This window comes from Asterias amurensis, chromosome 13 (genome assembly GCF_032118995.1).
Source record: "Asterias amurensis chromosome 13, ASM3211899v1".
NCBI classification, from domain to species: domain Eukaryota; kingdom Metazoa; phylum Echinodermata; class Asteroidea; order Forcipulatida; family Asteriidae; genus Asterias; species Asterias amurensis.
The window spans coordinates 18,186,915-18,213,726 of NC_092660.1; the positions used below are offsets into that span (position 1 = coordinate 18,186,915).

Genomic DNA, 26,812 nt, shown 5'->3' on the forward strand with positions numbered 1-26,812 from the left:
CTTTATTTAATTTGTTAAACATATAAATCGTCAAAAACAATTACTCAAAAAATTATTTTATTTTTCAGGAACATATACTCTAATGTTTGAAAAAATATATATATATATTTCCAGGTGCCTTTAACTAACTTGGAAACTACCGAAGCCAGCCTGTGATATGAAACTCATACTTCAAAAGCCATTGAATGTTTAAAAATAGGAACCGGAAACTTTCTAACTTTAAAGGTAAAGTTGTCTTAATTTCAATTTCTTTTTAATGTACCACAAGGGAAACTGACTGGGTAAATTTTGAAATGATTTTTGGGGTTGAACAAAGAATTGACTAGAGTGGGATTCGAACCAACGACCTCCGGATTAACGTGCCGGCGCTCTACCAACTGAGCATACGGTTGTTTCTGTCTGGCACCCCTAAACAAAGATATTGACAAAATAGGGACACTGCCAATAATATAGGGCTCGCCGGCACGTTAATCCGGAGGTCGTTGGTTCGAACCCCACTCTATGTAGTAAAATCTTTGTTCAACCCCCAAAAATTCATTTCTTTTTGTTGGAACCGTTCATCAAATTAGGCGGTAGCATTTTTGAGATATCGCCGGAAAGCTTCAGAGGCTTTGTTCACAGCGGAAAGAATAATCCGTAATAATTGGGGAAACAATCTGAGAGACGATAGCACAGAAACAGATTGAGATAATATTCTTTATTCCCGATGCAAATTTAACATCTATTACATCGTTGCGGTAGGCCTACCCGCTGCCAAAACATAGGATTTGCGGGCAATATCGGTAGTCTGGTAAGACACTGCTCTAGAATTGCACAGGTCGTGGATTCGAATCCCACCCTAGTGATATGCCTGTGATATTTTTACACAGGCCTCGGGAAGTACTGAGTATACAGTGCTAACACACATCGGTGTATGGGTAAAAAATAAATAAAAAATATTCTTTATCCCCGATGCAAATGTAACATCTATTAGAAATACTTATGGTTGAATCCCTCTCTTTAGAACCACATTCCTTTGTTGAATGCAATTCTCAAAAATGTTGTACATTATCAACAGCTACAGTGCATCGTATTCTTTTTAAAGTCATATTTTTTTGGAGTAAATATACAAAAGGTTACCCTCCCTTTAAGCACTGTTTGATTAGGTATTTAAAAGCGAGGTAGCAAGCGCAAAGCCGACAGTGGCATTTTGGGTTGAGCTGTTTCCTCATTCACTCGCTCGCCCGCTCACGGTTGAGTTAACACACCATATAAAAAGTAGCCTCCTCATCCTGCAAAAATTATCTGGGAGTCTGCGAAGTAAAAAATACTTTTTGATATTACAACTCCAAAAGCCCGTGACAGTTTTATACCAATAAATTTACGTATATAAAACGTTCAAAGTTTTATTCAACGTAAAGGCTAGGTGCGTCTTATTCCTGTTCTAGCCTTCGATTTAGGACTGTTCGAAACGTTTATACGTACGCGATTATACGAACGGTGTCAACTTCGAGTCGGTTAAAAAATGCCTCCCGAAAAAGAAAAGATAGATTATATTCTGTTCGGAGGGAGCATCTTGACGATGGATGAAGACAACCAGGCCACAGCTGAAGCCATTGCCATCGGGGAGAAGAAGATCGTAGCCGTGGGGACGATGGAAGACGTATTTTCCTTGAAGGGAGGTAAGACAAAGATGATCTACCTTAACAAGCAGACCCTGATGCCCGGGTTTATTGAGCCGCACCAACACGCCATCCTTACCGCCCTGACAAACAGCCAGTTCACCAACATAAGCGGTGCCACTTACAGGTATGTACAATGGAAAATAGTTTGAAAACTGGCTGACACATATAAAAAGTAAAACAGTATAGGCCCTAAGCTAATATTTATAAACTGTAACAGTAGGCATAGGGCCTATGATTGGTGCAAATTTTTGCTCCTTATTTTATGAGGCAAATTTGTCCCAATTATGTCTCTGTTTCGTTGCGGTATCCCATTAGTTATTGCGAATGAATAAAATGGAACGCAGTACGGTAATACCTTTGGTTTTTGAACGTTTCGACTGTTAACAGCCAAATGTAGATATTGTATAACAAAGCTAACCTAACATCTATTATATAAAGCTAACCTAGCTATGAAAATTCCATTTCAAAAGGTGGTAGCATTTTTGAGAAATCGCCGAAAATCTGGAGCGGTTTATGTTCACGCAGGAAGAATAATCCGGAATCAATCTAAGAAACTATATAGCAGTAACGTTCTAGATACAAGTTTTTTGGAATAGAAACTTATCTCTGTTTTCCATAACCACATTTATATCGCAATGAGATGTTTCTAAAAATACTTTATGTCGAAAGCTGCTACCATTGTCTGACCGAATAAGATTATTGTCATTAATTTGAAAGGCATTGGACACTATTGGTAATTACTCAAAATAATTGTTAGCATAAAAACTTACTTGGTAACGAGCAACGGGGAGATGTTGGTAGTATAAACACTGTGAGAAACTGCTCCATCTAAAGTAACGTAGTTTTTGAGAAAGAAGTAATTGCTCACTAAAATAATATTTCACGAATTTGCGACCTCACATGAGGTCTCGAATGCAAGGCATCTGAAAGAACACAACTTGTGCGACAAGGGTGTTTTTTTCTCTCTCAACTTCGATCGACAAATAAATTGAGCTCACATTTTACAGGTTTGTTATTTTATGCATATTATATGTTGAGATTCACCAAGTGAGAAGACTGGTCTTTGACAAAAGGTGTACAGGCCTATACTATTGGTAATTACTCAAAATAATTATTAGCATAAAACCTTTCTTGCATGGTGACGTGTAATGGGGGGAGGTTGATGGTATAAAACATTGTGAGAAACGGCTCTCTCTGAAGTGCCATAGTTTTCGAGAAAGAAGTAATTTTCCACGAATTTGATTTCGATACCTCAGATTTATAACTTTAGGTCTCGAAATCAACCATCTAAACGCACACAACTTTGTGTGACAAGGGTGTTTTTTTCTTTCATTATTATCTCGCAACTTCGATGACCGATTGAGCTCGAATTTTCACAGGTTTGTTATTTTATGTATATGATGAGATACACCAAGTGAGAAGACTGGTCTTTGACAATTACCAATATAGTGTCTAGGCTTTTAAGAATGATTGCCCAACATTACACTAGGCATACATTCTATTTAATTCCCGGAGCCGTCGAGGGGCTTCAGGCGGAAGGACCAGCTTCATGAACTTCCTGAAGTTTCACATTCCCTTGTCCAAGGCCAGGCAGCTAGGCCTAATGATGATGATGTAGAAAACAATCCTTGAAATATTTCTGCCTGAAATGTCATTATTTGATGAGAAATAAATAATTGAACTTTGCGTTTGGAGTTTATCGCTCAGTGAGCGTTTTATTCATTTTTTGTTTGCATCAATGTCATGCAAAATGTGTAATCGGTTTTCACTATTTTCTCGTGACCCAGATGGCCGATCGATCTCAAACTTCTACAGGTTTGTCAGTTTATGTATATGGTGGATTACATAAAGTGCTCACACTGCCAGCAACTGTATTGCCTGTTTGCCTTTTTTAGTTGTTCAATAATTTGTATCATGTTCTGTCCTTTTTAATATTGTTTGATAACTGTTTAAATTTTCCATCCCCTGCCGTTTTACTCATAGCTGGGGTAACTTGCCAACAGACCTGTTAATAGACTTGTGGACGGGTCGTTAGGTCGGCCCTGCGCGCTGGGATGGTGCTCTCGCGGGATCGCTGCTCTCGCGCGGGCTGGTGGCTCCCCGATTTCGACTCCTCATTAATGAGGGGTCGGGGGGGGGGCATTGGTTCGCGCGGGAGCGGTGGTCTCCCGGGAGCGCTGTCTCGGCGCGTGGGGCGGATTTGACTACCGGAGTTTTTATGTATTGCTCTAAACCATTTTGATGTATTGTCCTGCTTTTTAACGAATATCCTTTTTGGATTGTGTGTATTATTTATTGTGTATATCTCTGCTTGTTTGCCTTTTATTGTCATTCAGTGATTGTTATTATCTTCTGTGCTTTTTTATATGCCCTCTCTTGCCTTAATGTATTTTTGGGGATTTAGGAGACATACGCCTTTTGGCGATAGTTATTTTTTTAAATTACTTTTATGCTCTCCTGGGCACCCCACTGTGGTTTTACTTTGTTTTCTTAAATATGTTTAATGTATGTACATGTGATTGTAAATGTGATTGCCCGAATAAATATTATTATTAGTAAATATTATTAAATATTAACTGTTTTGTTAGCAAAACCAATTCTATAATGTTCCTTTAAAGGCACTGGACACGTTTGGTAATTGTCAAAGACCAGTATTTCTCACTCAGTGGATCCCAACAAATGCATAAAACAACAACCATGTAAAAATGTTGACTCAAATTGGTCATCGAAAGTTGCAAGAGAATAAAGAAAGGGAAAAACATCCTCTCATCATCTGTGTGCATAAAAGGCTTCAGCTAAAATCGTTTTTTATTTGAGTGAGAAATAATACCTCTTTCTCAAAAAAAATACGCTACTTCAGAGGGAGCCGTTGCTCACAATCAGCAGCTCTCCATTGCTCTTTACCGGGCAAGTGTTTATGCAAAGAATGATTATTTTAAACAGTATAGGCCCTAAGCTATTATTTATAAACTGTAACAGTAGGCCTAGGGCCTATGATTCGTGCAAATTTTTGCTCCTTATTTTATGAGGCAAATTTGTCCCAATTATGTCTCTGTTTCGTTGCGGTATCCCATTAGTTATTGCGAATGAATAAAATGGAACGCAGTACGGTAATACCTTTGGTTTTTGAACGTTTCGACTGTTAACAGCCAAATGTAGATATTGTATAACAAAGCTAACCTAACATCTATTATATAAAGCTAACCTAGCTATGAAAATTCCATTTCAAAAGGTGGTAGCATTTTTGAGAAATCGCCGAAAATCTGGAGCGGTTCATGTTCACGCAGGAAGAATAATCCGGAATCAATCTAAGAAACTGTATAGCAGTAACGTTCTAGATACAAGTTTTTTTGGAAAAGAAACTTATCTCTGTTTTCCATAACCACATTTATATCGCAATGAGATGTTTCTAAAAATGCTTTATGTCGAAAGCCGCTACCATTGTCTAACCGAATAAGATTTTATTGTCATTAATTTGAAAGGCATTGGACACTATTGGTAATTACTCAAAATAATTGTTAGCATACAAACTTACTTGGTAACGAGCAACGGGGAGATGTTGGTAGTATAAACACTGTGAGAAACTGCTCCATCTAAAGTAACGTAGTTTTTGAGAAAGAAGTAATTGCTCACTAAAATAATAATTTCACGAATTTGATTCGCGACCTCACATGAGGTCTCGAATTCAAGGCGTCTGAAAGAACACAACTTGTGCGACAAGGGTGTTTTTTTCTCTTTCAACTTCAATCGACCAATGAATTGAGCTCAAATTTTATAGGTTGGTTATTTTATGCTTATGTTGAGATTCACCAAGTGAGAAGACTGGTCTTTGACAACTACCAATAGTGTACCTTCCCTTTAAGAATGATTGCCCAACATTACACTAGGCATACATTCTATTTAATTCCCGGAGCCGTCGAGGGGCTTCAGGCGGAAGGACCAGCTTCATGAACTTCCTGAAGTTTCACATTCCCTTGTCCAAGGCCAGGCAGCTAGGCCTATACTTAAAAAAAATCATTCAGTATATTTGGGATTCCATGGGTGCCTGATAGAAAACTTAAAGGCATTGGACACTGTTGGTAATTACTCAAAATAATTGTTAGCATACAAACTTACTTGGTAACGAGCAACGGGGAGATGTTGGTAGTATAAACACTGTGAGAAACTGCTCCATCTGAAGTAACGTAGTTTTTGAGAAAGAAAGAATTGCTCACCAAAATAATATTTCACGAATTTGATTCGCGACCTCACATGAGGTCTCGAATTCAAGGCATCTGAAAGAACACAACTTGTGCGACAAGGGTGTTTTTTTTCTCTCTCAACTGCGATCGACCAATAATTGAGCTCAAATTTTCACAGGTTTGTTATTTTAAGCATAATATGTTGAGTAAAATATTCACGACTGGCTGTGTCCCTTCAGGGCCACCATACAATAGTGTACCTTCCCTTCAAGAATGATTGCCCAACATTACACTAGGCATACATTCTATTTAATTCCCGGAGCAGTCGAGGGGCTTCAGGCGGAAGGACCAGCTTCATGAACTTCCTGAAGTTTCACATTCCCTTGTCCAAGGTCAGGCAGCTAGGCCTAATGATGATGATGTAGAAAACAATCCTTGAAATATTTCTGCCTGAAATGTCATTATTTGATGAGAAATAAATAATTGAACTTTGCATTTGGAGTTTATCGCTCAGTGAGCGTTTTATTCATTTTTTTGTTTGCATCAATGTCATGCAAAATGTGTAATCGGATTTCACTATTTTCTCGTGACCCAGATGGCCGATCGATCTCGAAATTCTACAGGTTTGTCAGTTTATGTATACGGTGGATTTCATAAAGTGCTTACACTGCCAGCAACTGTTTTGTTAGCAAAACCAATTCTGCAATGTTCCTTTAAAGGCACTGGACACGTTTGGTAATTGTCAAAGACCAGTATTTCTCACTCAGTGGATCCCAACAAATGCATAAAACAACAACCATGTAAAAATGTTGACTCAAATTGGTCATCGAAAGTTGCAAGAGAATAAAGAAAGGGAAAAACATCCTCTCATCATCTGTGTGCATAAAAGGCTTCAGCTGAAATCGTTTTTTATTTGAGTGAGAAATAATACCTCTTTCTCAAAAAAAATACGCTACTTCAGAGGGAGCCGTTGCTCACAATCAGCAGCTCTCCATTGCTCTTTTCCGGGCAAGTTTTAATGCAAAGAATGATTATTTTGAGTAATTACCAATAGTGTCCACAGGTGCCTTTTAAAGACACTGGACACTATTGGTAATTGTCAAAGACCAGTCTTCTCACTTGGTGTATCTAAACATATGCATAAAATAACAAACCTGTGAAAATGTTAGCGTAATCGGTCGTCGAAGTTGCGAGAATGAAAGAAAAAACAACCTTGTCACACGAAGTTGTGTGCTTTCAGATGTTTTATTTCGAGACCTCAAATTCTAAATCTGAGGTCTCGAATCAAATTCGTGGAAAATTACTACTTTCTCGAAAACTACATTACTTCAGAGGGAGCCGTTTCTCACAATGTTTTATACTATCAACCTCTTCCCATTACTCATTACCAAGAAAGGTTTTGTGCTCATAATTATTTTGAGTAGTTACCAATAGTGTCCACTGCCTTTCATACAAACTTATACTTAAAATCACTTGAAATGAACGATCTACATATGTACCTTTGATTGAAGGACCTACCAGGAGATTCGTGATGTGATGGAGAAAAAAATGAAGGATATTGCTGGTGTCCAAGACAGCTCCAAATGGGGTTTGTTTTTCGGTTGGGATCCAGAGCTCGTGCCCGACCTTCCGACGCTTAGCGCCGCCTACCTGGACGATAAGTTCCCCTCCAACATTCCGATGGCAGTGGTCGGACAGAGCGGTCATGTTGCTTGGGTTAATAGTGAAGCTCTGAAAGTGGCAAACGTGAGTGTATTTAAGCTCGGTACATACTTCCTGCGAATGCGAAAAGGGCACTTCAATTAGAAAATCTTCAAGTCAATGGGGAACTTTTGAAGGGGATCCAATGCCAAGACGGAGGTCATGGCCTCTTTTATGTGGTCTGCGTGTAATTCTAGGCCTGTTTTGACGCCGCAGCCCTGTTTTCGCTGCGAATGTTTCGCAGGAGTTTGGATGCGAATTATTGTTTGTGACGTCAAAATTCACATTCGTAGGAAGTATGGATCGGGCTTCAGTCTTTTTTAATCGAAAAATTCCTTTTAAAGATGTAGTCATCTCGAGATAAGTGGTACCATATACATGAATAACTAGTCTTGGTTCCAAGACCATTGGTATTGCGCGGTCACACACAACCAACGTTCCGATTATGCACGGCAAAAACTGTACACGCTTGTTATGAACGAACGCTAGCGGGCGCTCTGTTTCTCTGATTTAGATCCCACATGGAGCAAGTTCGGGTGCACACAATGGTTAACTAAAGGTTGACCATTTTGACTCGAACCCAGGCTGGTCGACCACTGGTGGACTATTTGTGCGCACTCGAACTTGCTCATGGTGAGATCTATCAGAGAAACAGAGCGCCCGCTAGCGTTCGTTCGTTACAAGCGTTTACAGTTTTTGCCGTGCATAATCGGAACGTTGGTTGTGTGTGACCGCGTAACACCAATGGTCTTGGAACCAAGACTAATGAATAACCTCAACTCGAATTTAAAAAGTCTCGTTCACTCAAGTCATTCTCTAACAAACTTAACTCATCACTGTAGATCTAGTAGGCTGTACACTAATTGTACAAAACTTTTGTTTTTATAATTATTTATATTGATTAGTCTGGTCCGTGTCATTGTTACTATTTTCCCTCGTCGTGTCCAACACTGGCTTGATATTATCTTTGAAATTTCTGTACATGTTATTCTGTTGAATATACATGGCATCCATCTTTTTATAATCATACTCATTGCTTACTTGTTTTCAACTGATGTTTAATTGTCATTGTCAGCATGAAAAATATATATGTGTATTGAATTGAAGTCATCATTCGCTGCTTAAGGAACTCATACAGTTGGATGGCACTTCCAGAGATCCGTATATAGTGTTTATGGACTCGAGTATTGTTTGAAGCTTTGCATGGTGTGGAGAGATAAGAAGAAACTATAAATAAATAGTAAACGTGAGGGTACAACCATTTGTAAATCTCTTAAGGTGAGTGTTGGCTCTGAAAAGAGCCGACAGGGTCTCGACGTTTCGAACTGTATACTCTGCTCGTCTTCAGGAGAATGCTGGACTGCTGGCGGTGGTGAAGCTTAAGTAGCGCTGGTTGGATGAGCAATTGGGCTCCTTTCAGACAGATTTTGTCTTTTAAACTCTCTTAATGGGAGGGATTTCAAATTTAATCCATAGTATTTTAATTAGGGACTTTTAAGTGCTTTGGATTCATTTTTAAATCATAAAATGTATTGGTCCCTAACTACAATCTTTTGGATCAACTTTTTAATCCCTCCCATTTAGAGTGATGGCCTGATGTGAAACTATTTCATGACTTCCTGGTAAAAATGTACACAATACATGTATGTCTAAATTCTTAGAAGTTTTAATATAGTGTTACGGCCCCTATTAACACTGACAATAAACCATTGAAAGCAGGTCATGCAAGCAATACCAATAGTTCATGGTTAATTTCTGGTTAATGCACATTTCTGTTAAAGGCAGTGCATGGACACTATTGGTAATTACTCAAGATAATTATTAGCATAAAACCTTACTTGGTAACAAGTAATGGGGAGAGGTTGGTAATATAAAACATTGTGAGAAACGGCTCCCTCTGAAGTGGAGTAGTTTTCGAGAAAGAAGTAATTTTTCAACAATTTGATTTCGATACCTCAAGTTTAGAATTTGAGGTCTCGAAATCAAGCATCTGAAAGCACACAACTTCGTGTGATAAGGGTGTTTATTCTGTCAAAGTTATCTCGCAACTCCGACGACCAATCGAGCTCAAATTTTCACAGGTTTGTTATTTTATGCATATGTTGAGATACACCAAGTGAGAAGACTGGTCTTTGACAATTACCAATAGTGTCCACTGGCTTTAAAGGATTCGGGTACTTTTTCAAAATGTCCACAGATTTACATTAAACTTACAGGGTTTGAAGACAATGATAGTGGAAAGCTTCCCTTCAAATATTACTAACTAAGGTTGTGTAGTTTTTGAGAAATGAGTAAAACAAGTCACAAAATAGTTTTGGTCTCATGAGACCAAAATTATTTTAGCATGTAAAATCCCCTTAACCAGTTATGATATTATATCATAACCAGTTATGATATTATACCAAAACCATAGCATAACTGGTTAATACATTTTTACATGCTAAAACTGAGACGAAAATTATTAATTTTACTCATTTCTCAAAAACTACAGCACCTCAGTAAGTAAATTTCAAGGGAAGCGCACTACTATCATAATCTTCCAACTGTGTAAGTTTAATGTAAATCTGTGGACATTGTGTTTTTTGTTAGGAAAAAGTAAACAATACCCTTTAAATGAATAAATGTGATGTTATCAAATTGTCATCCACACGGAAAAGTGTGGCACGCGCGCATAGGTCTAGGCATACCATGAATTTGTTTTAAAAAGGCACAGGACACTATTGGTAATTACTCAAAATAATTGTTAGCATAAAAACTTACTAATTGGTAACGAGTAATGGGGAGAGGTTGATAGTATAAAACATTGTGAGAAACGGCTCCCTCTGAAGAGACGTAGTTTTTGAGAAAGGGGTAATTTCTCACTCAAATAATATTTGAATTGAAATCGATACCTCAGCTGAGGACTCTCGATGTCAAGCATCTGAAAGCACACAACTTGTGCGACAAAGGTGTTTTTTCTTCCATTATTCTCTCGCAAATGCACATGTTGAGATACACCAAGTGAGAATACTGGTCTTTCACCAAGTGTCCAGAGTAAGCACAGTGCCTTTAAAAAAAGTAGGCCTACACCTTTGGTGAGAAATGAGTAAAACAATGTCACAACAATATTTTTTGTCTCAGTCTGTCAGTGAGACGAAAATTATTTGCATGTAAAAACGTATTAACCAGTTATTGGATGATAAGGTCTGGTTAATACGTTTTTACATGCTAGAACCATGGAGGAAGGTTCCTCAATGCTAGAACTGAGACAAATAGTTTCAAAACTACAGCACTTCAGCAAGGGAAGCTTTCTGCTATCATTATCTTCAAACTGTAAATCTGTGGACATTGTGTAACCCAGACCCTGGCGCCGTCGACCAATGACGTCACCAACTCACCATCCAAGTTTCTACTCACCTCTCTTTTCATAATTCAATAATTCAATTGTTGTATTGTCACACATATAAAAAAATACATATACAGTGAAATTCACTTCGGCTTGCGAGTCTAATAGTAAAAATTACAGAAAACCCTTAAAGGCAGTGGACACTATTGGCAATTGTCAAAGACTAGCCTGCACGGTTGGTGTATCTCAACGTATGCATAAAATAACAAACTTGTGAAAATTTGAGCTCAATTGGTTATCAAATTCGTGGAAAATTACTTCTGTCTCGAAAACAATGGCACTTCAGTGGGAGCTGTTTCTCACAATGTTTTATACCATTAACCTCTCCCCATTAATTGCTTCCAAGTAAGGTTTTATGTTAATAATTATTTTGACAATTACCAATAGTGTCCACTACCTTTAAACCACATAGACATACAATAACTAACAAATAAACAGTATGCGCACATTATGCAGAGTGACAATTACAGTAAAAAAAAACTGCAAACCCCGAAAACAAATTAAAAAGTATTAATGTCATTAAGTACCCTTATTGCACTGGGATAAAAACTATTGCGAGATGTTGAACAAAAGGGGCATTAACAGAATTGGTAAAACAAAACTCGTCTACTATCACAGATTTACGTTTTTTTATGATGATAGTAGAAAACAATTAAAATAATTTCTGTCTGATGTGTCATATTATTGATGAGAAATAAATAAAACTTACTTCCCGTTTGGAGTTTATCGCTCATGGTGAGCGTTTTATTATTTATTTTTTAAATGTTTTTAATCGATGTCATGTAAAATGTGTAATCGTTTTTTCTCGTGACCCAGATGGCCGATCGATCTCCAATGTCTACATTTTGTCAGTTTATGTATATGGTGGACAACATAACATAAAGTGCTTATACACTGGCAGCAACTGTTTTGTTATCAAAAACCAATTATATAATGTTCATTTAAATAAGTCAACGTTGCTGCAACGTTGTGAGATAAGTCAAACTATTAGCTGTGCTACCAATATTAACGATGAAGATTGCAAATCAAACATGAGATTGGTATCATCTTTTGTTATCATCTCTTGTCCAGTGGAACACCTCCATCGTATGAATACAACCAGGTTTGGACACAGGGGTTGAAACATTTTCTAAGTAGTGCGCATGAAACAGGAATATAATCAATTATATAATTTCGCCAATTCCATTTTACCAGTAAAATTCATCCATATATGCATACCGCCACCAGCTTCGTAAAAAGTTGGAGAGTTCGTGCATTTTGCTGTACCAGCCAGGCTCCTAGTGGATGATGATACCATGGATAATAATACCCATGGCTATACATCCTTACTAACTGAAGGGGATAACACTGTTTCAGCCCCAGGAGTAGGTGGCTCCTAGTGGATGATACCCATGCCTACATCCTTACTGACTGTGAAGGGGTAACCCTGTTTCAGCCCCAGGAGTAGGTGACTCCTAGTGGATGATACCCATGCCTACATCCTTACTGACTGTGAAGGGGTAACCCTGTTTCAGCCCCAGGAGTAGGTGACTCCTAGTGGATGATACCCATGCCTACATCCTTACTGACTGTGAAGGGGATAACACTGTTTCAGCCCCAGGAGTAGGGTGTGGCAACGTGGCCCTGGTGACAGTTGATTTGGGTCGACGGCCCAAATCAGTTAAGTGTAGCCCTCATCACCTTGAAGTGGGTCCGCCAGTGGCCTTGTGATATAAGCGATATCTCATTCAAAAAACACATTGATTTTTTCCACAGGTAAATAATGACACAGCTCAGCCTGTCGGTGGGACTTACGTCAAAGACAAAGAGGGCAACCTCACCGGACAGCTTCTCGAGGAGCCTGCTATTGTGGGCGTCATAGGGAAAGCAAACCGTCCAAGCCCAATCGAGATCGCAGGGTCAGTCTGGAAACAGTGGCGCGAATATGCTTCAGCGGGCTTCACGACCGTCACGGAACTGGCGTACACACCCAGTGTAGCTCTTTGTTTGTTGTTGAAGATCATCTTTGCCTTGGAAAAGTGTCCAATCCGACTCGGTAAGAGTAACCTCTTATGGGGTGTCGTGGCCGAGCGGTTAAGAGCACCGAATTCAAGCTCTGCTGATTCTGTTCAGCAGTGTGTGGGTTCGAATCCCGGTCGTGACACTTGTGTCCCTGAGCAAGACACTTAACTATTATTGCTTCTCTCCACCCAGGGGTAAATGGGGGACCTGTGAGGGCAGAGATGGTTACTGTGATTGATTTAGCCGAGTAGCGCATTTGTTGCACGATGCTGTATACTCCCCAGGGAGCTGAGATGGTTTAAGGAGTGAATTAAGGCCCAGTGACCAGGAGTAATACTTTGAAGCGCTTTGAGACACCCATTCGGGAGTGAAAAATCGCTATATAAACTCAAATATTATATCATTAACCTAACTTCCACGTGTTGATTTTGACGAATCTGACCCTTTGGTCGTCGATGGCTCCAACACCACACTAAATTTAATTTGTGTTCAATTTGTCGCGTCGAAGACGTCTATAGGCCCTTTTCGAAACCACAGCTGCGGCTCGTTTGCGTCCCCAGGCTGATTTCACGAAGAGTCCAGGTATCAGGTTTGATGTCACAGTACGCATTAGCCTGCTGACAGTTTAATCATCTTAAAAAAGATGAAACTTGGTAATTTGTGTGAAGTTGAGACCTGCCTAAATTTAACACTGACCTGTTTGTTTTTTTCTAAAAGTGTGAAATCAATCATATTTTACATAATTATAAACAGGTCTGGTGACCATTTAAAAATCTTCTTTTAAACAAAACTTCCTAGAGCTACCATGGAGGAAGGGATCGGTTACTCACACTGATGGTTCTGGCGATTTAAATCAATGTTAATTGTTGATTTTACTCTAGTAATTATTTGTACTCTTCTTATTTGTTTAATAGGCCCATTGCTTTCAAGATTTCCTTTTACATATCCTTACATAAAGTATTCTCGCTTAGTTTATATTTTTATATCGTTAGTTTTATAATGTGATTGTATTGTTTTTAACAATATGTGCAGGGCCCAAATGGAAACCATTTTTCACTAATTTGGCTCACCCTGTGTAAATAAAGGAAGTAAATTAATTGAACAATGAGCACTTATGCCAAACTTTAATTGCTTTTGCCTTCTTTGCAAATGTTTTTTTCTTTCTTTTCTTTGGTAGCACTATATCAGCTCATACCCCCAGTGGAAGATTGTCGTTTGGAGTCGGAGGCCTCGGGGTCGAAGACCAAATCAAGTTTGGCGCTTCCACCACGATCATGTTGTCCAAGGTTCGACTCTTACAGCGAAGATGCCGACAGCCTGCCCAAGTCCGGTGCTGAAGTGCCCAGCATTGGCGATTTCAACGACAAGCTCTGGGAGGCCGGCGTGAAGATCATCGCTGATGGCTCCCCGCACACCGGCACCTCAGCAGTACGTGAGCCCTACCTGCACACCCATCTGGCTGAAACCCTTGGCTTTCCCCCAGCACCAGGGTACGGCAAGCTAAATTATGACACGAAGGCTATGTTGGACACAATCAGAAGGTACCACAATGAAGGAAAGCAGATTGCAATTCACAGCCATGGGGAACGAGCTATCGAACAAGTCCTGAAATGTTACGAGGAGGTAAAGTCTTCGGAATTGTTTTTGTAATTATAAGTTATGCATACAAGAAACTTTTGACAAGAAACTTTTGACAAGGAACATCGCATTTTCAAGAAGATTGGCTAAGAAAAAATCATCATCTGAAAGAATAGTGGTGGGTCTAAACCATTAGCAAACTATGAGACTCAACTTTGTGTAGAAAGAGTCAGAACAGGTAGTAGGATTTGATTTGTTACGTTTCTTTGTCTTGAAGGTCTTGGCCAATGATCCGTGTACTATGCGCCATCGTATGGAGCATCTTGGCCTCGCGACCCAAGGACAGATCGCCAGAGCTGGCAAGATCAAACTTGCCCTGTCATTCTTTGTGGATCAACTTCGCTTCTACGGGTTGACCTTCAAGGATGGTATCTTCGGCGAAAGTAGAGTCAATCGCTGGACTCCACTTTCCGAGGCAACAAAGAGTGACGTTACTTGGACAATTCACCAGGTATAAACCTACCACAGGACTCAACCTGACCAAACCCAACCCTGCCCAGTGTCTATATACACCCACATTAAACCTATTCCACTCCAACAACCTACTATAGTACCTCCCAAACCCATACTCTCCACGTTGCAACCCAACCCAGCCAACTATACCCAGGCTTTCTCAAGAAGACGATCAGAGCATACTGATCGAAGCGTCGAGTTGAAACCAACGGTTCATTTCAGAACCACCCCAACTCATGTAGAGATAGGATCATTACCTGGTGTTACCGCAAACCTTTCTACAACCATACCAAATTCAACCAAGGAGAGACCATGCGCTCTCCACCCGCTAAACCCTTCTAAGTTGATAATCTTTTGAATTCATTCTGCTCTCTCCCCATAAGGACCAGCCAACATTTCCTGGCCAAGCCACACCCTTCGCCAACATGAAAACAGCCATAACCCGCTGCCAGAGGGACCACCCCAACACCCCATTTGGCCCGGAGTACCGCGTGTCCATCGACGAGGCTCTCAAGGCCTACACCGTCAACGCGGCATGGCAGCTTCACAAGGAGAAAGAGGTGGGTAGCATCACAGTGGGCAAGAAGGCCGACCTGGTGGTGCTGTCTGAGAACCCGTACAATGTGGAACCAGTCAACTTGGAGAGGATTCAAGTCATTGAGACATTTCTCAATGGCTGCCCCAATGAACTTGCTAAATTCCAAAACCTTCCTAAGACTGACTTCCAGATACTTGTGCGTCAACAACCCATAAGAGAAGCTACATGTGCGCAGGATCAATGGGGGTGGTCCAGCGAACTAAAGGCATTGTAACAGTTATGCCTTGTGGTAACTAAAAGCAGGGAGCTAGTTGCAACTATCCATTTAATCTTTTGCTAGGTTAGGGTTTAGTGATACCAGGATTTGATAATGCCTATACCAATATTTCAAGATATGTAAACATATTGTTTGTAAAGCAGTCTTTAGAAGATTTTTAAGTGCCAGCGCCCACCAATAATTATACCATGCTATGTAAAGCGGTCTTTAGATAGGCATTTTGTTTTGTTGCTATTTTTAAACTTGATCCTTCGCTAGGTTAGGGTTAGGATTTAGAATACAAAGATTTGTCAATGCATGGAGGTAGAAATAAAGCAGTCTTTTAGAAGGACACTTTGTTATAATGTTGTTGCTTCGTTTAAACATGATAATTTGATAGGTTAGGGTTAGGATTTAGGGAAACAAAGATTTGTCAATGCACGGAGGTAGAAATAAGTCATTCTTTAGAAAGACACTTTGGTATGTTATTGCTTCGTTTAAACATGATATTTTGTTAGGTTAGGGTTAGGATTTAGTTATTCTTCCATATTTAGGGATACCAACATTTTTCAATGCCTACCAATAATATATTATGCTACGTGAACAGATTGTATGTGAAGCAGTCTTTAGAAAGACACTTTGTTATGTTGTCGCTACGTTTAAACATGCAATTGCTAGGTTAGGGTTAAGATTTAGGAATACAAAGATTTGCCAATGCCTACCAATATTTCAAGAAAGATATGTAAACATAAAGCTGTCTTTATAAAGACACTTTGTTGTGTTGTTGCTACGTTTAAAGGTTCCTGATATTTTGTTAGGTTATGGTTAGGATTTAGGGATGCAAAGATTTGTTAATGCTTACCAATATATAATGCTGTGTAAACAGAAAGTTTGTAAATCAATCTTTAGGACACTTAGCTATATTGTTGCTACGTTTAAACCTGAAATTGCTAGGTTAGGGTTAATATTTAGGGATACAAAGATTTATCAATGCCTACCAATATTTCAAGATATGTAAACATAAAGCTGTCTTTATAAAGACACTTTGTTGTGTTGTTGCTACGTTTAAAGGTTCCTGATATTTTGTTAGGTTATGGTTAGGATTTAGGGATGCAAAGATTTGTTAATGCTTACCAATATATAATGCTATGTAAACAGAAAGTTTGTAAAGCAATCTTTAGGACACTTAGCTATATTGTTGCTACGTTTAAACCTGAAATTGCTAGGTTAGGGTTAAGATTTAGGGATACAAAGATTTATCAATGCCTACCAATATTTCAAGATATGTAAACATAAAGCTGTCTATAGAAAGACACTTTGTAATGTTGTTGCTACGTTTAAAGGTTCCTGATCTTTTGTTAGGTTATGGTTAGGATTTAGGGATGCAAAGATTTGTTAATGCTTACCAATATATAATGCTGTGTAAACAGAAAGTTTGTAAAGCAATCTTTAGGACACTTAGCTATATTGTTGCTACGTTTAAACCTGAAATTGCTAGGTTAGGGTTAAGATTTAGGGATACAAAGATTTATCAATGCCTACCAATATTTCAAGATATGTAAACATAAAGCTGTCTTTATAAAGACACTTTGTTGTGTTGTTGCTACGTTTAAAGGTTCCTGATATTTTGTTAGGTTATGGTTAGGATTTAGGGATGCAAAGATTTGTTAATGCTTACCAATATATAATGCTGTGTAAACAGAAAGTTTGTAAAGCAATCTTTAGGACACTTAGCTATATTGTTGCTACGTTTAAACAATACATGTTATTCTGGATCTGGATATTATACTCTGATAAAAATGGATACCCGCATCGCATCGCATCGGAGTTAAAGTTTAGTTTGTTTAGGTTATAGGGTTAGGATTTAGGGATACCAAAATTTGTCATTGCCTGCCAATATATCGTGCCATGTAAACAGATCGGATGTAAAGCTGTCTTTTGAAAGATATTGTTATGATATTGCTTTGTTTCAAATGACCAGGTAAATACCACTTAGCCAATTAAGGAGACAAGAAGCACATTTTGTAAAAGTCTCTCTCTGATTTTTAATACATGTGATACAAATGTTCTGTTTATATGTAATCATACCAGCTATATTCACTCAGACATAATGAAATACTGTTAGTAATATACAAATAAATATTATTTTTGAGGTACCATAGCTGAGGAGCAAAATAATTTTGCCTAATCATGAAAAACAATTATCTGCATCGCTCTCCTTTTAGTTGAAAAACACAGAAATATGTCATTTTGTGCGATTTGACCATACAAACAATGTGTTAAAGGCATTGGACACCTTTGGTATTAGTTGTCAAATACCAGTATTCTCACTTCGTATATCCCAACATAGGCCTATGCATAAAATAAAAAAATCTTTGAAAATGTGGACTCAATTGGTCATCAAAAGTGCAAGAAAATAATGAACGAAAAACACCTTTGTTGCATACATTTTTGTGTTTTCAGATGCATAATTAAAGGCGTCAGATCTGAAGACTTTTAATATTTGAGTGAGAATTTACCTTTTTCAAAAAAACTATGTTACTTCAGAGGGAGCCGTTTCTCACAATGTTTTATACTATCAACAGCTCTCCATTGTCCATTACCAAGTAAGTTTTTATGCCGACAATTATTTTTTAGTAATTACCAATAGTGTCCAGTGGCTTTAGGCTCTGGACACTTTTGGTAAAACACTATGAGAAACGGCTCCCTCTGAAGTAACCTAGTTTTTGAGAAAGAAGTAATTTCTCACTAAAATATTTTAATCAAGCTTGAGACCTCAGCTGAGGTAGCGAATACAAGCATCTGAAAGCACACAACTTAAGCGACATGGGTGTTTTTTTCTTCCATTATTGTCTTGCAACTTCGATGACAAATTGAGTCCAAATTTTCACAGGTTTGTTATGTTATGCATACGATGAGATACACCAAGTGAGAAGACTGGTCATTGACAAATACAAAGATGTCCAGAGCCTTTAACCCAACACGTATATTATCAATTAGAGATATATATTACAGACTCAAAGTAAAAACGGAAACATCGCACATGTCAGTCAGTGCTGGAGGACTCGAGATTGATCTCGGACTAGAAAGCGAGGATTCCGAATCTTGCACTGCAGATTGTAAACTAAAATTTTAGAAATTATAAGAAGAACAAAAGTGTTTGATGATGTCAGCTTTTCGCGTAGTGTGTAAAGATTGCTAATACTCGGTTAAATATAATATTTCTTAATTATAGGATAATTTCATTTGTTTGATTGGAACCCAAAACATACTTTAACAGTTTTGTTTTACTAAACGATTTTGTGTTTTGTGCGCGCAACACTTTCCCCCTCCCCCCAAGATTTTTGAAACTTTTTGATTCTTTCAACTAAACATGCAATCTTCAACCATGGATTTCGAATAATACCATTTTTAGTTTGGAAATGTTAATATGTGTTACTTAAACATTTCAGATATTTTCTTTTCAGAATAACTTACCAAGTACCCAAATAAATGAAGGACTGGAATAAATGTAAGCACAAGCAAGGTAGAAGAATACTTTTAGCAGTTTTAGCTCTGAAATAGTTTAAAATATATAACTTTTTTAAAGATAAACCTAGTGGCAAATAAAAATAAGTTAATGCAGCACTGATGTGTAGATGTACAGGGGTGGATTTCACAAAGAGTTAAAACTAGTCTTATCTCGAGTTAGGACGAGTTACCCCAACTCTATCACACACAAAATTTGATAATTAATATGTACATGAAAATGTTGTCAAATAGTTGCATAAATAATTCAGTTCATTAGTCTTTGCATTATTTTTTTTCTACAATAAAAAACTGATGTCAATAAAACTGCAAGCCTCACATGATTACTAAACAGCAAATTTTCGACGTCTCTACACAAGTTCATGATTTTTCTTTACCCTGTTCTTATAGCATCTTACTGGATAGAATCTCTACGATATTTACAAACCCTGCTGGAATATGTTCTCAATGGCTGACCTTCCCACGTGGTGGATAAGATCTCTAGTTTTGCTTCACCCTCTACATGAACTGGCTACTCCCCTGCCCAATAATGGTACTTCCCTCCTGATGGGAAACTGGTCACTCCCCTGCCCGATAATGATACTTCCCTCCTTGATGGGAAACTGGCTACTCCCCTGCCCAATAATGATACTTGCCTCCTGATGGGAAACTGGTTACTCCCCTGCCCGATAATGGTACTTCCCTCCTGATGGGAAACTGGTCACTCCCCTGCTCGATAATGGTACTTCCCTCTCGATAGGATCACTATGGGTATGTGAGCGCGCCAGTGTCAGCCTTGTTGCCGTTCGAACGTTATCATCTCAATCTCGTAAGCCCCATTCCGACACCTTCTTCTGGGCGTTGGCCATAACGATCATAGCAGTCCCATTTGCAATGAAACTACGAATAGTCCCGGGTCCGATTCCGCGATAGAGACCAAAAAACCCTCCTCGCTCTTTGATGACCAGCCGCATTCTTTTTAAGACCGGCATGTCTCTGCAAAAGTAATAATGACAAAAAAAGCAAGACTACCTTCAACAACATTTTGAAAACTTCTAATAAATAAAAATACAAATGCTCGTTTCTTATAACATCCATGGGTTTATTTCAAAGAGCTCGGTATATGTGGAGCTACGTTTCAAAGTATGAGATCCAACCTTTTATAGCACTCTGTAAAGCTTTTTACAAGGTAATGTGGTGCAATATGCTGACGATCAGACCAGGAACACAGCGGCAAACACAGGAACACAGCGGCAAACCCCTTCTCTTTTCGATACACGCACTGGGTTCTGGTTACGAGCATTACACAAAACATGGGACCAAAGGACATGACAATAACGGTACAAGTGTCACGACCTGGACTATAACCCACACTCTGCTGATTAGAAACACTAGAGCTTGAATCCAGTGTTCTTATCCGCTCGACCACAACAATCTTGCTAAAAAAAACCAAAGACGACATGACAAAGATTCAAACCCCATTCTGGTGACTAGGCCATCAGAATTTGAGTTTGATTTAAATTTGAGTTCTATGCTCGAGACTGCATTCTTACTTTCCATAGTTGCCTTGTACTTGTGATTTCATGTATTCCAAAGGCCAAACAATCCACCAGCCTAGCGTGATAAAAAAGTCAAGGAATGGTAAAGAAATAGTGAAAAAAAAAATTAATACAGATTTCAAACTGTTGAAAATTAAAAATCACCAATCTGGTGACTGTTTTAAGATGAATAGCAATTCGTACATCAGCCCCGTCCCTCACTTTTATTCCCCTTCCCCTATGTGATTCAATTTTACAGAGCACCGTCTCATTTTTTTTTTAGCAAATAAGAAAGGGTATTAATATTGGTTTTTACCCTTACATCGATGTGTTATCACTGTATACAGGTATACTGGGTACATGTACTTTCCCCAGGTTCTGTCACAGGCATGTTACTCGGGTTCGAACCCACGACCTTTGCAATTCTACAATCTCTGTGGTCTAGTCGGAGAGACACTGCTCTAGAATTGCAAAGGTCATGGGTTTAAATCCCACTAGAGTAATACGCCTACAGGTGATATTTTTTTTTACAGAACTCTGGAAAGTAATGAGTATACAGTGCTTACACACATCGGTGTATATTGTATATGGGTAAATCAAAACTAATATTCTTTAACCCTGATTAAATTTAACACCTATTAAAGAAAGGATATGTTGCTGCGACTCCTGATACTAGGAATGGTCCGATAACGCTAGAATTGAAGGCTTGAGGGAAGTGCCTCCTCTGAGTGTCTATTAAGATGAAGTATGTACACATTAGACCCATTGTACGACACCAATGCACGCCAAATCCCTGCAGCAAAGATAGAACCAAACAAATATATCAATTTCTGTTCCTAACATAGGAGTCGAACTAGTCGCTCACAGGTATGGAACTTCATCTGAAAAAAAGGGCCGGGCCTTTTTAATTTTGCAAAGGGCACTTCCATTGGAAAAATCTTTACGTCAATGGGAACATTTTTTGATGGGGCACCAAGGCCAAGACCAGGGGCAACGGAGGCCATATACTTTGAGGCCTGCGTGTAATTCTGCGCTCAACATCAGGCACGTTCGGTGAGGTGGCATAGTCAGGATTACTTCTGACTCTTAGTTTGGTGGGGGGAGGGGGGGGGGGGGCAATGCTTCCAAGTTCCTAGTACATGTAGTATTGCTTCCTTGTTCCTAGTATGGGGTGGGGCATTGCTTCTTATTATGGGGCAGGGGCGTTGCTTCCTTGTGGGGACTACATGTATGTGGATGTTTATTATGATGGGGGGGGGGTGGGCACGTGGCACTGGTTCAGTCGTCTAGTAGGAAGTATACAGTTTGTTGGGGTATGTTTATTTTCAAAGCAGTTTTTTAAATATTGAATAATTCACTGCTTTGTAGCAAAAAGTGTTTACATGGGTTATGCCAATGAACTGTGTTTATATACTGTGACCAGTCTGGGGGATATGAGATGCTAAAATAGGCTAAAGGAAAACTTTTCTCAACACCTCAATGTCGTATCCTATACTTTCATAAGACAAACATGATCTTTATAGTGTTTTAGTTGAGTGATTCCGAAGTGAAACATTGATTTGTAAAATATAGTTGTTGAAGTCTATCACCGAGTTTGAGAAATTACTTGGCGCCCCACACAACACTCAAGTAAAAAAAGAGCAATATTTACCTTGTATAAACCTCTGAATTGCCAGGTTTGCTGTGTTTGTCTTCTGATCTGTAAAAGAAACACAAATCCATTTTGCTACTTGGGATTGAAGATGAAGGGGTGGGGGTTCCCTATAAGCTCGGTTCATACTTCCTGCGAATGCGAATGTGATTTTGACGTCACAAATTCGCAACGAAAAATTTCCATCAGTCGAAATGTGCTCAACCCCTGTTGTGCAAAAACAGGGCTGTGACGTCAAAATTTGTATCACATTCGCAGGAAGTATGAACCGGGCTTAACAGCAGGAATTCTAATTCAGATATTATTACATTGTAGGGTAAGTTCAGTGTATTGAAGCGTGGGCTTAGCTTTTCCGGTTCACACAGTTTGGAACAATTCTAGGAGATTATTTCTTGAGTTTTCTGGGTGCTGTTGTGAGCTTTGAATCTCACACCCCAACTCAACTGTTACAATAACGAAGCATACTAGGAGACGCATCCCTAACCGGGTTACCCATTCACCCAGCAGGGAGCAGCCTGCATACTGGCGCCCCCTAACTGGCGCTCGGCTTTGCCCTTAAGTTACTGTTTCATAAAAATGAAATTAAACAGGCCTGAAACTTCATGGAGGCATTGAAGGCGATTGCCTCCATGCCCCCTGGTCAATGCCTTCGTGCCCTTGAAATGCTCTGGTAGAAATTTACAATTTCCTAAAAGGTAGGGTGCCCTTTACTAAAGAGAAAATGCCTTGGTGCCCTTGCCCTTTCAAAATCGGAGCATCAAGGGCTAATTAGGCACACAATTTTGTAGTTTGTAGTCCAACTTTTCAAACAAACCACAAACGTTTGAACTCCTGTACCTTTGCAAGTTCTAAAGGTGACTCGATGATAGCTCTTGCAGTTGAACCACAGGCACCGGCTAGCAAAACCTGTCTGTTCCACAAAGAGAAAATAAACACAAGCTAATAATCATTTTAGCAGCGGGTACCGCAACAATCTATTAAAGGCACTGGACACTATTATGGTAACTACTCAAATTAATTGTCAGTATAAAAACTTACTTGTTAACGAGCAATGGTGAGCTGTTGATAGTATAAAACATTGTGAGAAATGGCTCCCTCTGAAGTAGTATATAACTTTAAAACATTAACATTAATTTGAGTTGGAGAAAAACAAGATGTAAAGGCTTGAAACACACAGTTTTGTATTTCATGGATTAAAACAGAAGAAAATACATTGATTGGCCAATGATTTTTACTTACACTTGCAGCCCTGCTGTAAACGGAATCTCATATTTGCAAAAAGGATTATCCAAAAAGGTGTAACTGGAAACAAAGAGACACAAGGTGAAGGGTTAGGTATATAAGTAATAAAGGCAGTTACTCAAAATAAATGTTAGCATAAAAACTTACTTGGTAGCGAGCAATGGAGAGCTGTTGGTAGTATAAAACATTGTGAGAAACGGTTCCCTCTGACGTAACGTAGTTTTTGAGAAAGAGGTAATTTCTTACTCAAATAATCAAAGACTGATGATATGTTGGTTTGCTTTAAAGACAGCGGACACAATTGGTAGTTAATCAGTTAATCAAAATAATTATAAGCGTAAAACCTCAATTGGTAATGTGTAATGGGGAGACGTTGATAGTTTAAAACATTGTGAAAAACTGAAGTGGAGTGACGTAGTTTTTGAGAAAGGTAATTTTCCACGCACTTGATTTTGAGACCCCAGAATTAAATTTTGAGGTCCCGAAATCAAGCATCGAAAGCAACCAACTTCGTATGACAATGGTGTTTTTGATGACCAATTGAGTTCAAATTTTCACAGGTTTGTTATTTTGTGCATATGTTGAGATACACCAAGTGAGAAGACTGGTCTTTGACAATTACCAAAGGTGCCAACTGACCACTGTCTTCAAAAGTAAAATTCCCTTTCTGTATTGATACTTACACAGATTCAAAAACTCCAAACTGAGTGGATCTATAAATGCCTGAACCCCACAGGACCGGAATGGAACCCCTGTTTAAAAGAACAAAAACAAATTAAGCAAAGATAAGAAAGGGTTTCAGCAATAATAAAGTGAGTTTCTCTCGTGTGATTTGACCATTCTTAAAGATAGGGACAATAAAAACTTTGGTTGGAAGCCTACAGCATTTTTCTGTAGTATAAAGCATTCTAAAGTAATGTTGTCATGGACAAATACTTCAGCTTTTTTCCTCTAAAATTTGAACCTGAGAAGCGCTACTGTCGGTACCGTTTCCAGATCGTGTTTTCCTATATAGAAATCATTCTTCCAGCATGGACAAATTCACTCTGGATTTTTGGCAATAATATCAAAAACGGGCCCACCTTTTGAAACAAATTTTTCAGATACTAGTTTTTTTCAGAATTTTTCAGATACAAGTCTACATTTGTATAGGATTAAAAAGATTGAACAGTTTAAAAAAAAACCAAAGGTATACTGTGCCTTCAAAAGAGTGCCATAATAGCCCTTAAAAGTGGGCCAATTTGTAAAAATCTGTGCCATCATAAAAGGTGGGCTTGTCACTAGTCTTGGCGGAAGATGTTTTTGGTTGAGTTGGTAAAACCTCTATGAAAATACCATAGTCCCCTTACACTCAACGCTATACACGTCGCGACTATTTCATCGATAGAGGGCATTTCTGTAAGCACGATCCTGCCAATGATGTGGTGGGATGATCTGGAAGTTATCCAACAGTGCACGCTATCATTCGATAGTAGTGTGCGCAGTGAGGAGAAGTGGAGTGGAGGATCGCGAACCTTGAGTGATAGTGATTAACAATGTCTTGCACCAAGACTAGCTAATCACTAGAGTTAGCTTGATGCTTACCTGAAACCTTCTAAGCTTACCTGTAAGCGTTCATGCTTACTTTTTAGGCTTACCTATAGAACCCAATGACACCCTGTGTCTTGAAGGTCTTACTGAGTGTTCGGAAGAGTCCACCTTTCTCATAGCCAACCTGTGCTTGCATCTTGGTCTTGATTGTGTCGAACGGATGTCCAACACAGACACTGGTGAACCCATATAAGACGCCAACTGCAAGAACAGTGCGTTCAAAGTTTTACACTCGGACTTAGTTATCAATTATCATGGCTATCATACTGCAATCTGTCAGAGGGCTGCTTTAAAATTGAGATTTACCCTCTCTGCAGCTCACATTATAAACAAACACATGGAGACAATAGCAAAACAAACCTTGACATAAAGCCTGCATACGCCTTTCTTATTTATGCATGAGGTACGTCACAAATGCTAATCCAAAACGAGGTGATGGGCGCAGCCACTGCAAGTGATGGGGGACTTGAGCCCATATATAGCCTCATTTTGGGTAAGAATTATGACGTCATGCATAAATATTAAGAGAGGCGTATTTAGCCTACTATTAAGTACTAGTAGTAGTACTATCTAGCCCAATTTCATGGCTCTGCTTATCACCAAATTCTTCGCTTACAATAATCGCGATTCCCCACTTACGTGCAAGCGCCGAATTTCTGCGCTAGCATTGTAATGTAAGCGTAGAATGCCTAGTTACGTGGAGTACGCACGCGCAGACACCAAAAATCGCCGCTTACTCGTAAAATAGGCTTGCCGTAAGCACAGAATTCCCTGCTTCCGTAAGCGCAGATTCTGTGCTTACGATAAGCCATGAAATTGGGCCCTGGTGGTTTACGTCTAGCATTTTTAACTCAAAATACACATACAATTTACAAGTTGTGTTATTAACATTTGGAAAAGTTTCCGTATCTTGTCAACACTTTTTCATTTGTTATGATATTATTATTATGATATGAATGATATCTAACTGGAGAAACTAGATTTAGTTTTATTTTTACATTAAAAAAAAAAAAAAAAAAGTGGAGGAAGACTTCCAAATTATATTTACCTCCGAGACCTATGCCTCCCTCTTTGTACCATTGTCCTCTGCTTTCATTGTGTGTCATTTTGATGCTACAAAAAGTTTCAAATACTGAATTAATAAAATGCAAATTAGATGACAATTAATTCTGTTGATAACTTTCACCACACGAACCTCCGCCGATAACCGCAGCTCATCTTCTTTCGAGTGATGTTGTATATTGACTTCTTTTAAGAGCAATCCATTGTAGCCTTGGGGGTGATTGTATAGGTAAAGTTTTATTTTTCAAGAATTCTAAAATATTTTCAACCATTGATCGGTATTATTATTTTATTGATAACTAAATTGGTTTGTGCTCCATCAAGTTAAACATTTTAATGTTCTTTTTTAGTAATTATACGAGGATTAGTTGTTGCATTGAGCCCCTTTTCAAAGATAAAAATTGT

The 26,812-nt window shown here is 38.7% G+C and overlaps 2 protein-coding genes across 2 annotated transcripts; one reads left to right on the forward strand and one right to left on the reverse strand.

The window, feature by feature from the left end:
* Positions 1-1,207: 1,207 nt before the first annotated feature.
* LOC139946381 (uncharacterized) lies at positions 1,208-15,841 on the forward strand. Its single transcript, XM_071944024.1, has 6 exons — positions 1,208-1,788; positions 7,357-7,591; positions 12,687-12,966; positions 14,110-14,555; positions 14,788-15,021; positions 15,407-15,841. The coding sequence occupies exons 1-6, from the start codon at positions 1,505-1,507 to the stop codon at positions 15,833-15,835; spliced, it is 1,908 nt and encodes a 635-aa protein (XP_071800125.1). The 5' UTR covers positions 1,208-1,504; the 3' UTR covers positions 15,836-15,841.
* A 4,292-nt stretch (positions 15,842-20,133) lies between these two features.
* LOC139946396 (solute carrier family 25 member 48-like) lies at positions 20,134-26,552 on the reverse strand. The gene is made up of 9 exons (XM_071944041.1): positions 26,394-26,552; positions 25,393-25,546; positions 24,439-24,507; positions 23,753-23,815; positions 23,351-23,423; positions 22,514-22,561; positions 21,516-21,655; positions 20,878-20,943; positions 20,134-20,320 (listed from the first exon to the last, which is right to left on the reverse strand). The coding sequence occupies exons 1-9, from the start codon at positions 26,449-26,451 to the stop codon at positions 20,146-20,148; spliced, it is 846 nt and encodes a 281-aa protein (XP_071800142.1). The 5' UTR covers positions 26,452-26,552; the 3' UTR covers positions 20,134-20,145.
* Positions 26,553-26,812: the final 260 nt, after the last annotated feature.

Excerpts from the sequence above, each read along its gene's own strand:
- LOC139946381 (XM_071944024.1), top strand. The coding sequence starts at position 1,505 with ATGCCTCCCGAAAAAGAAAAGATAGATTATATTCTGTTCGGAGGGAGC. Across the intron at positions 1,789-7,356 it reads ATAAGCGGTGCCACTTACAG|GACCTACCAGGAGATTCGTG; the intron begins GTATGTACAATG and ends CTTTGATTGAAG. Across the intron at positions 15,022-15,406 it reads TTACTTGGACAATTCACCAG|GACCAGCCAACATTTCCTGG; the intron begins GTATAAACCTAC and ends TCTCCCCATAAG.
- LOC139946396 (XM_071944041.1), bottom strand. The coding sequence starts at position 26,451 with ATGACACACAATGAAAGCAGAGGACAATGGTACAAAGAGGGAGGCATA. Across the intron at positions 23,816-24,438 it reads TTTGGAGTTTTTGAATCTGT|TTACACCTTTTTGGATAATC; the intron begins GTAAGTATCAAT and ends CTTTGTTTCCAG. Across the intron at positions 21,656-22,513 it reads AATTCAGAGGTTTATACAAG|GGATTTGGCGTGCATTGGTG; the intron begins GTAAATATTGCT and ends TCTTTGCTGCAG.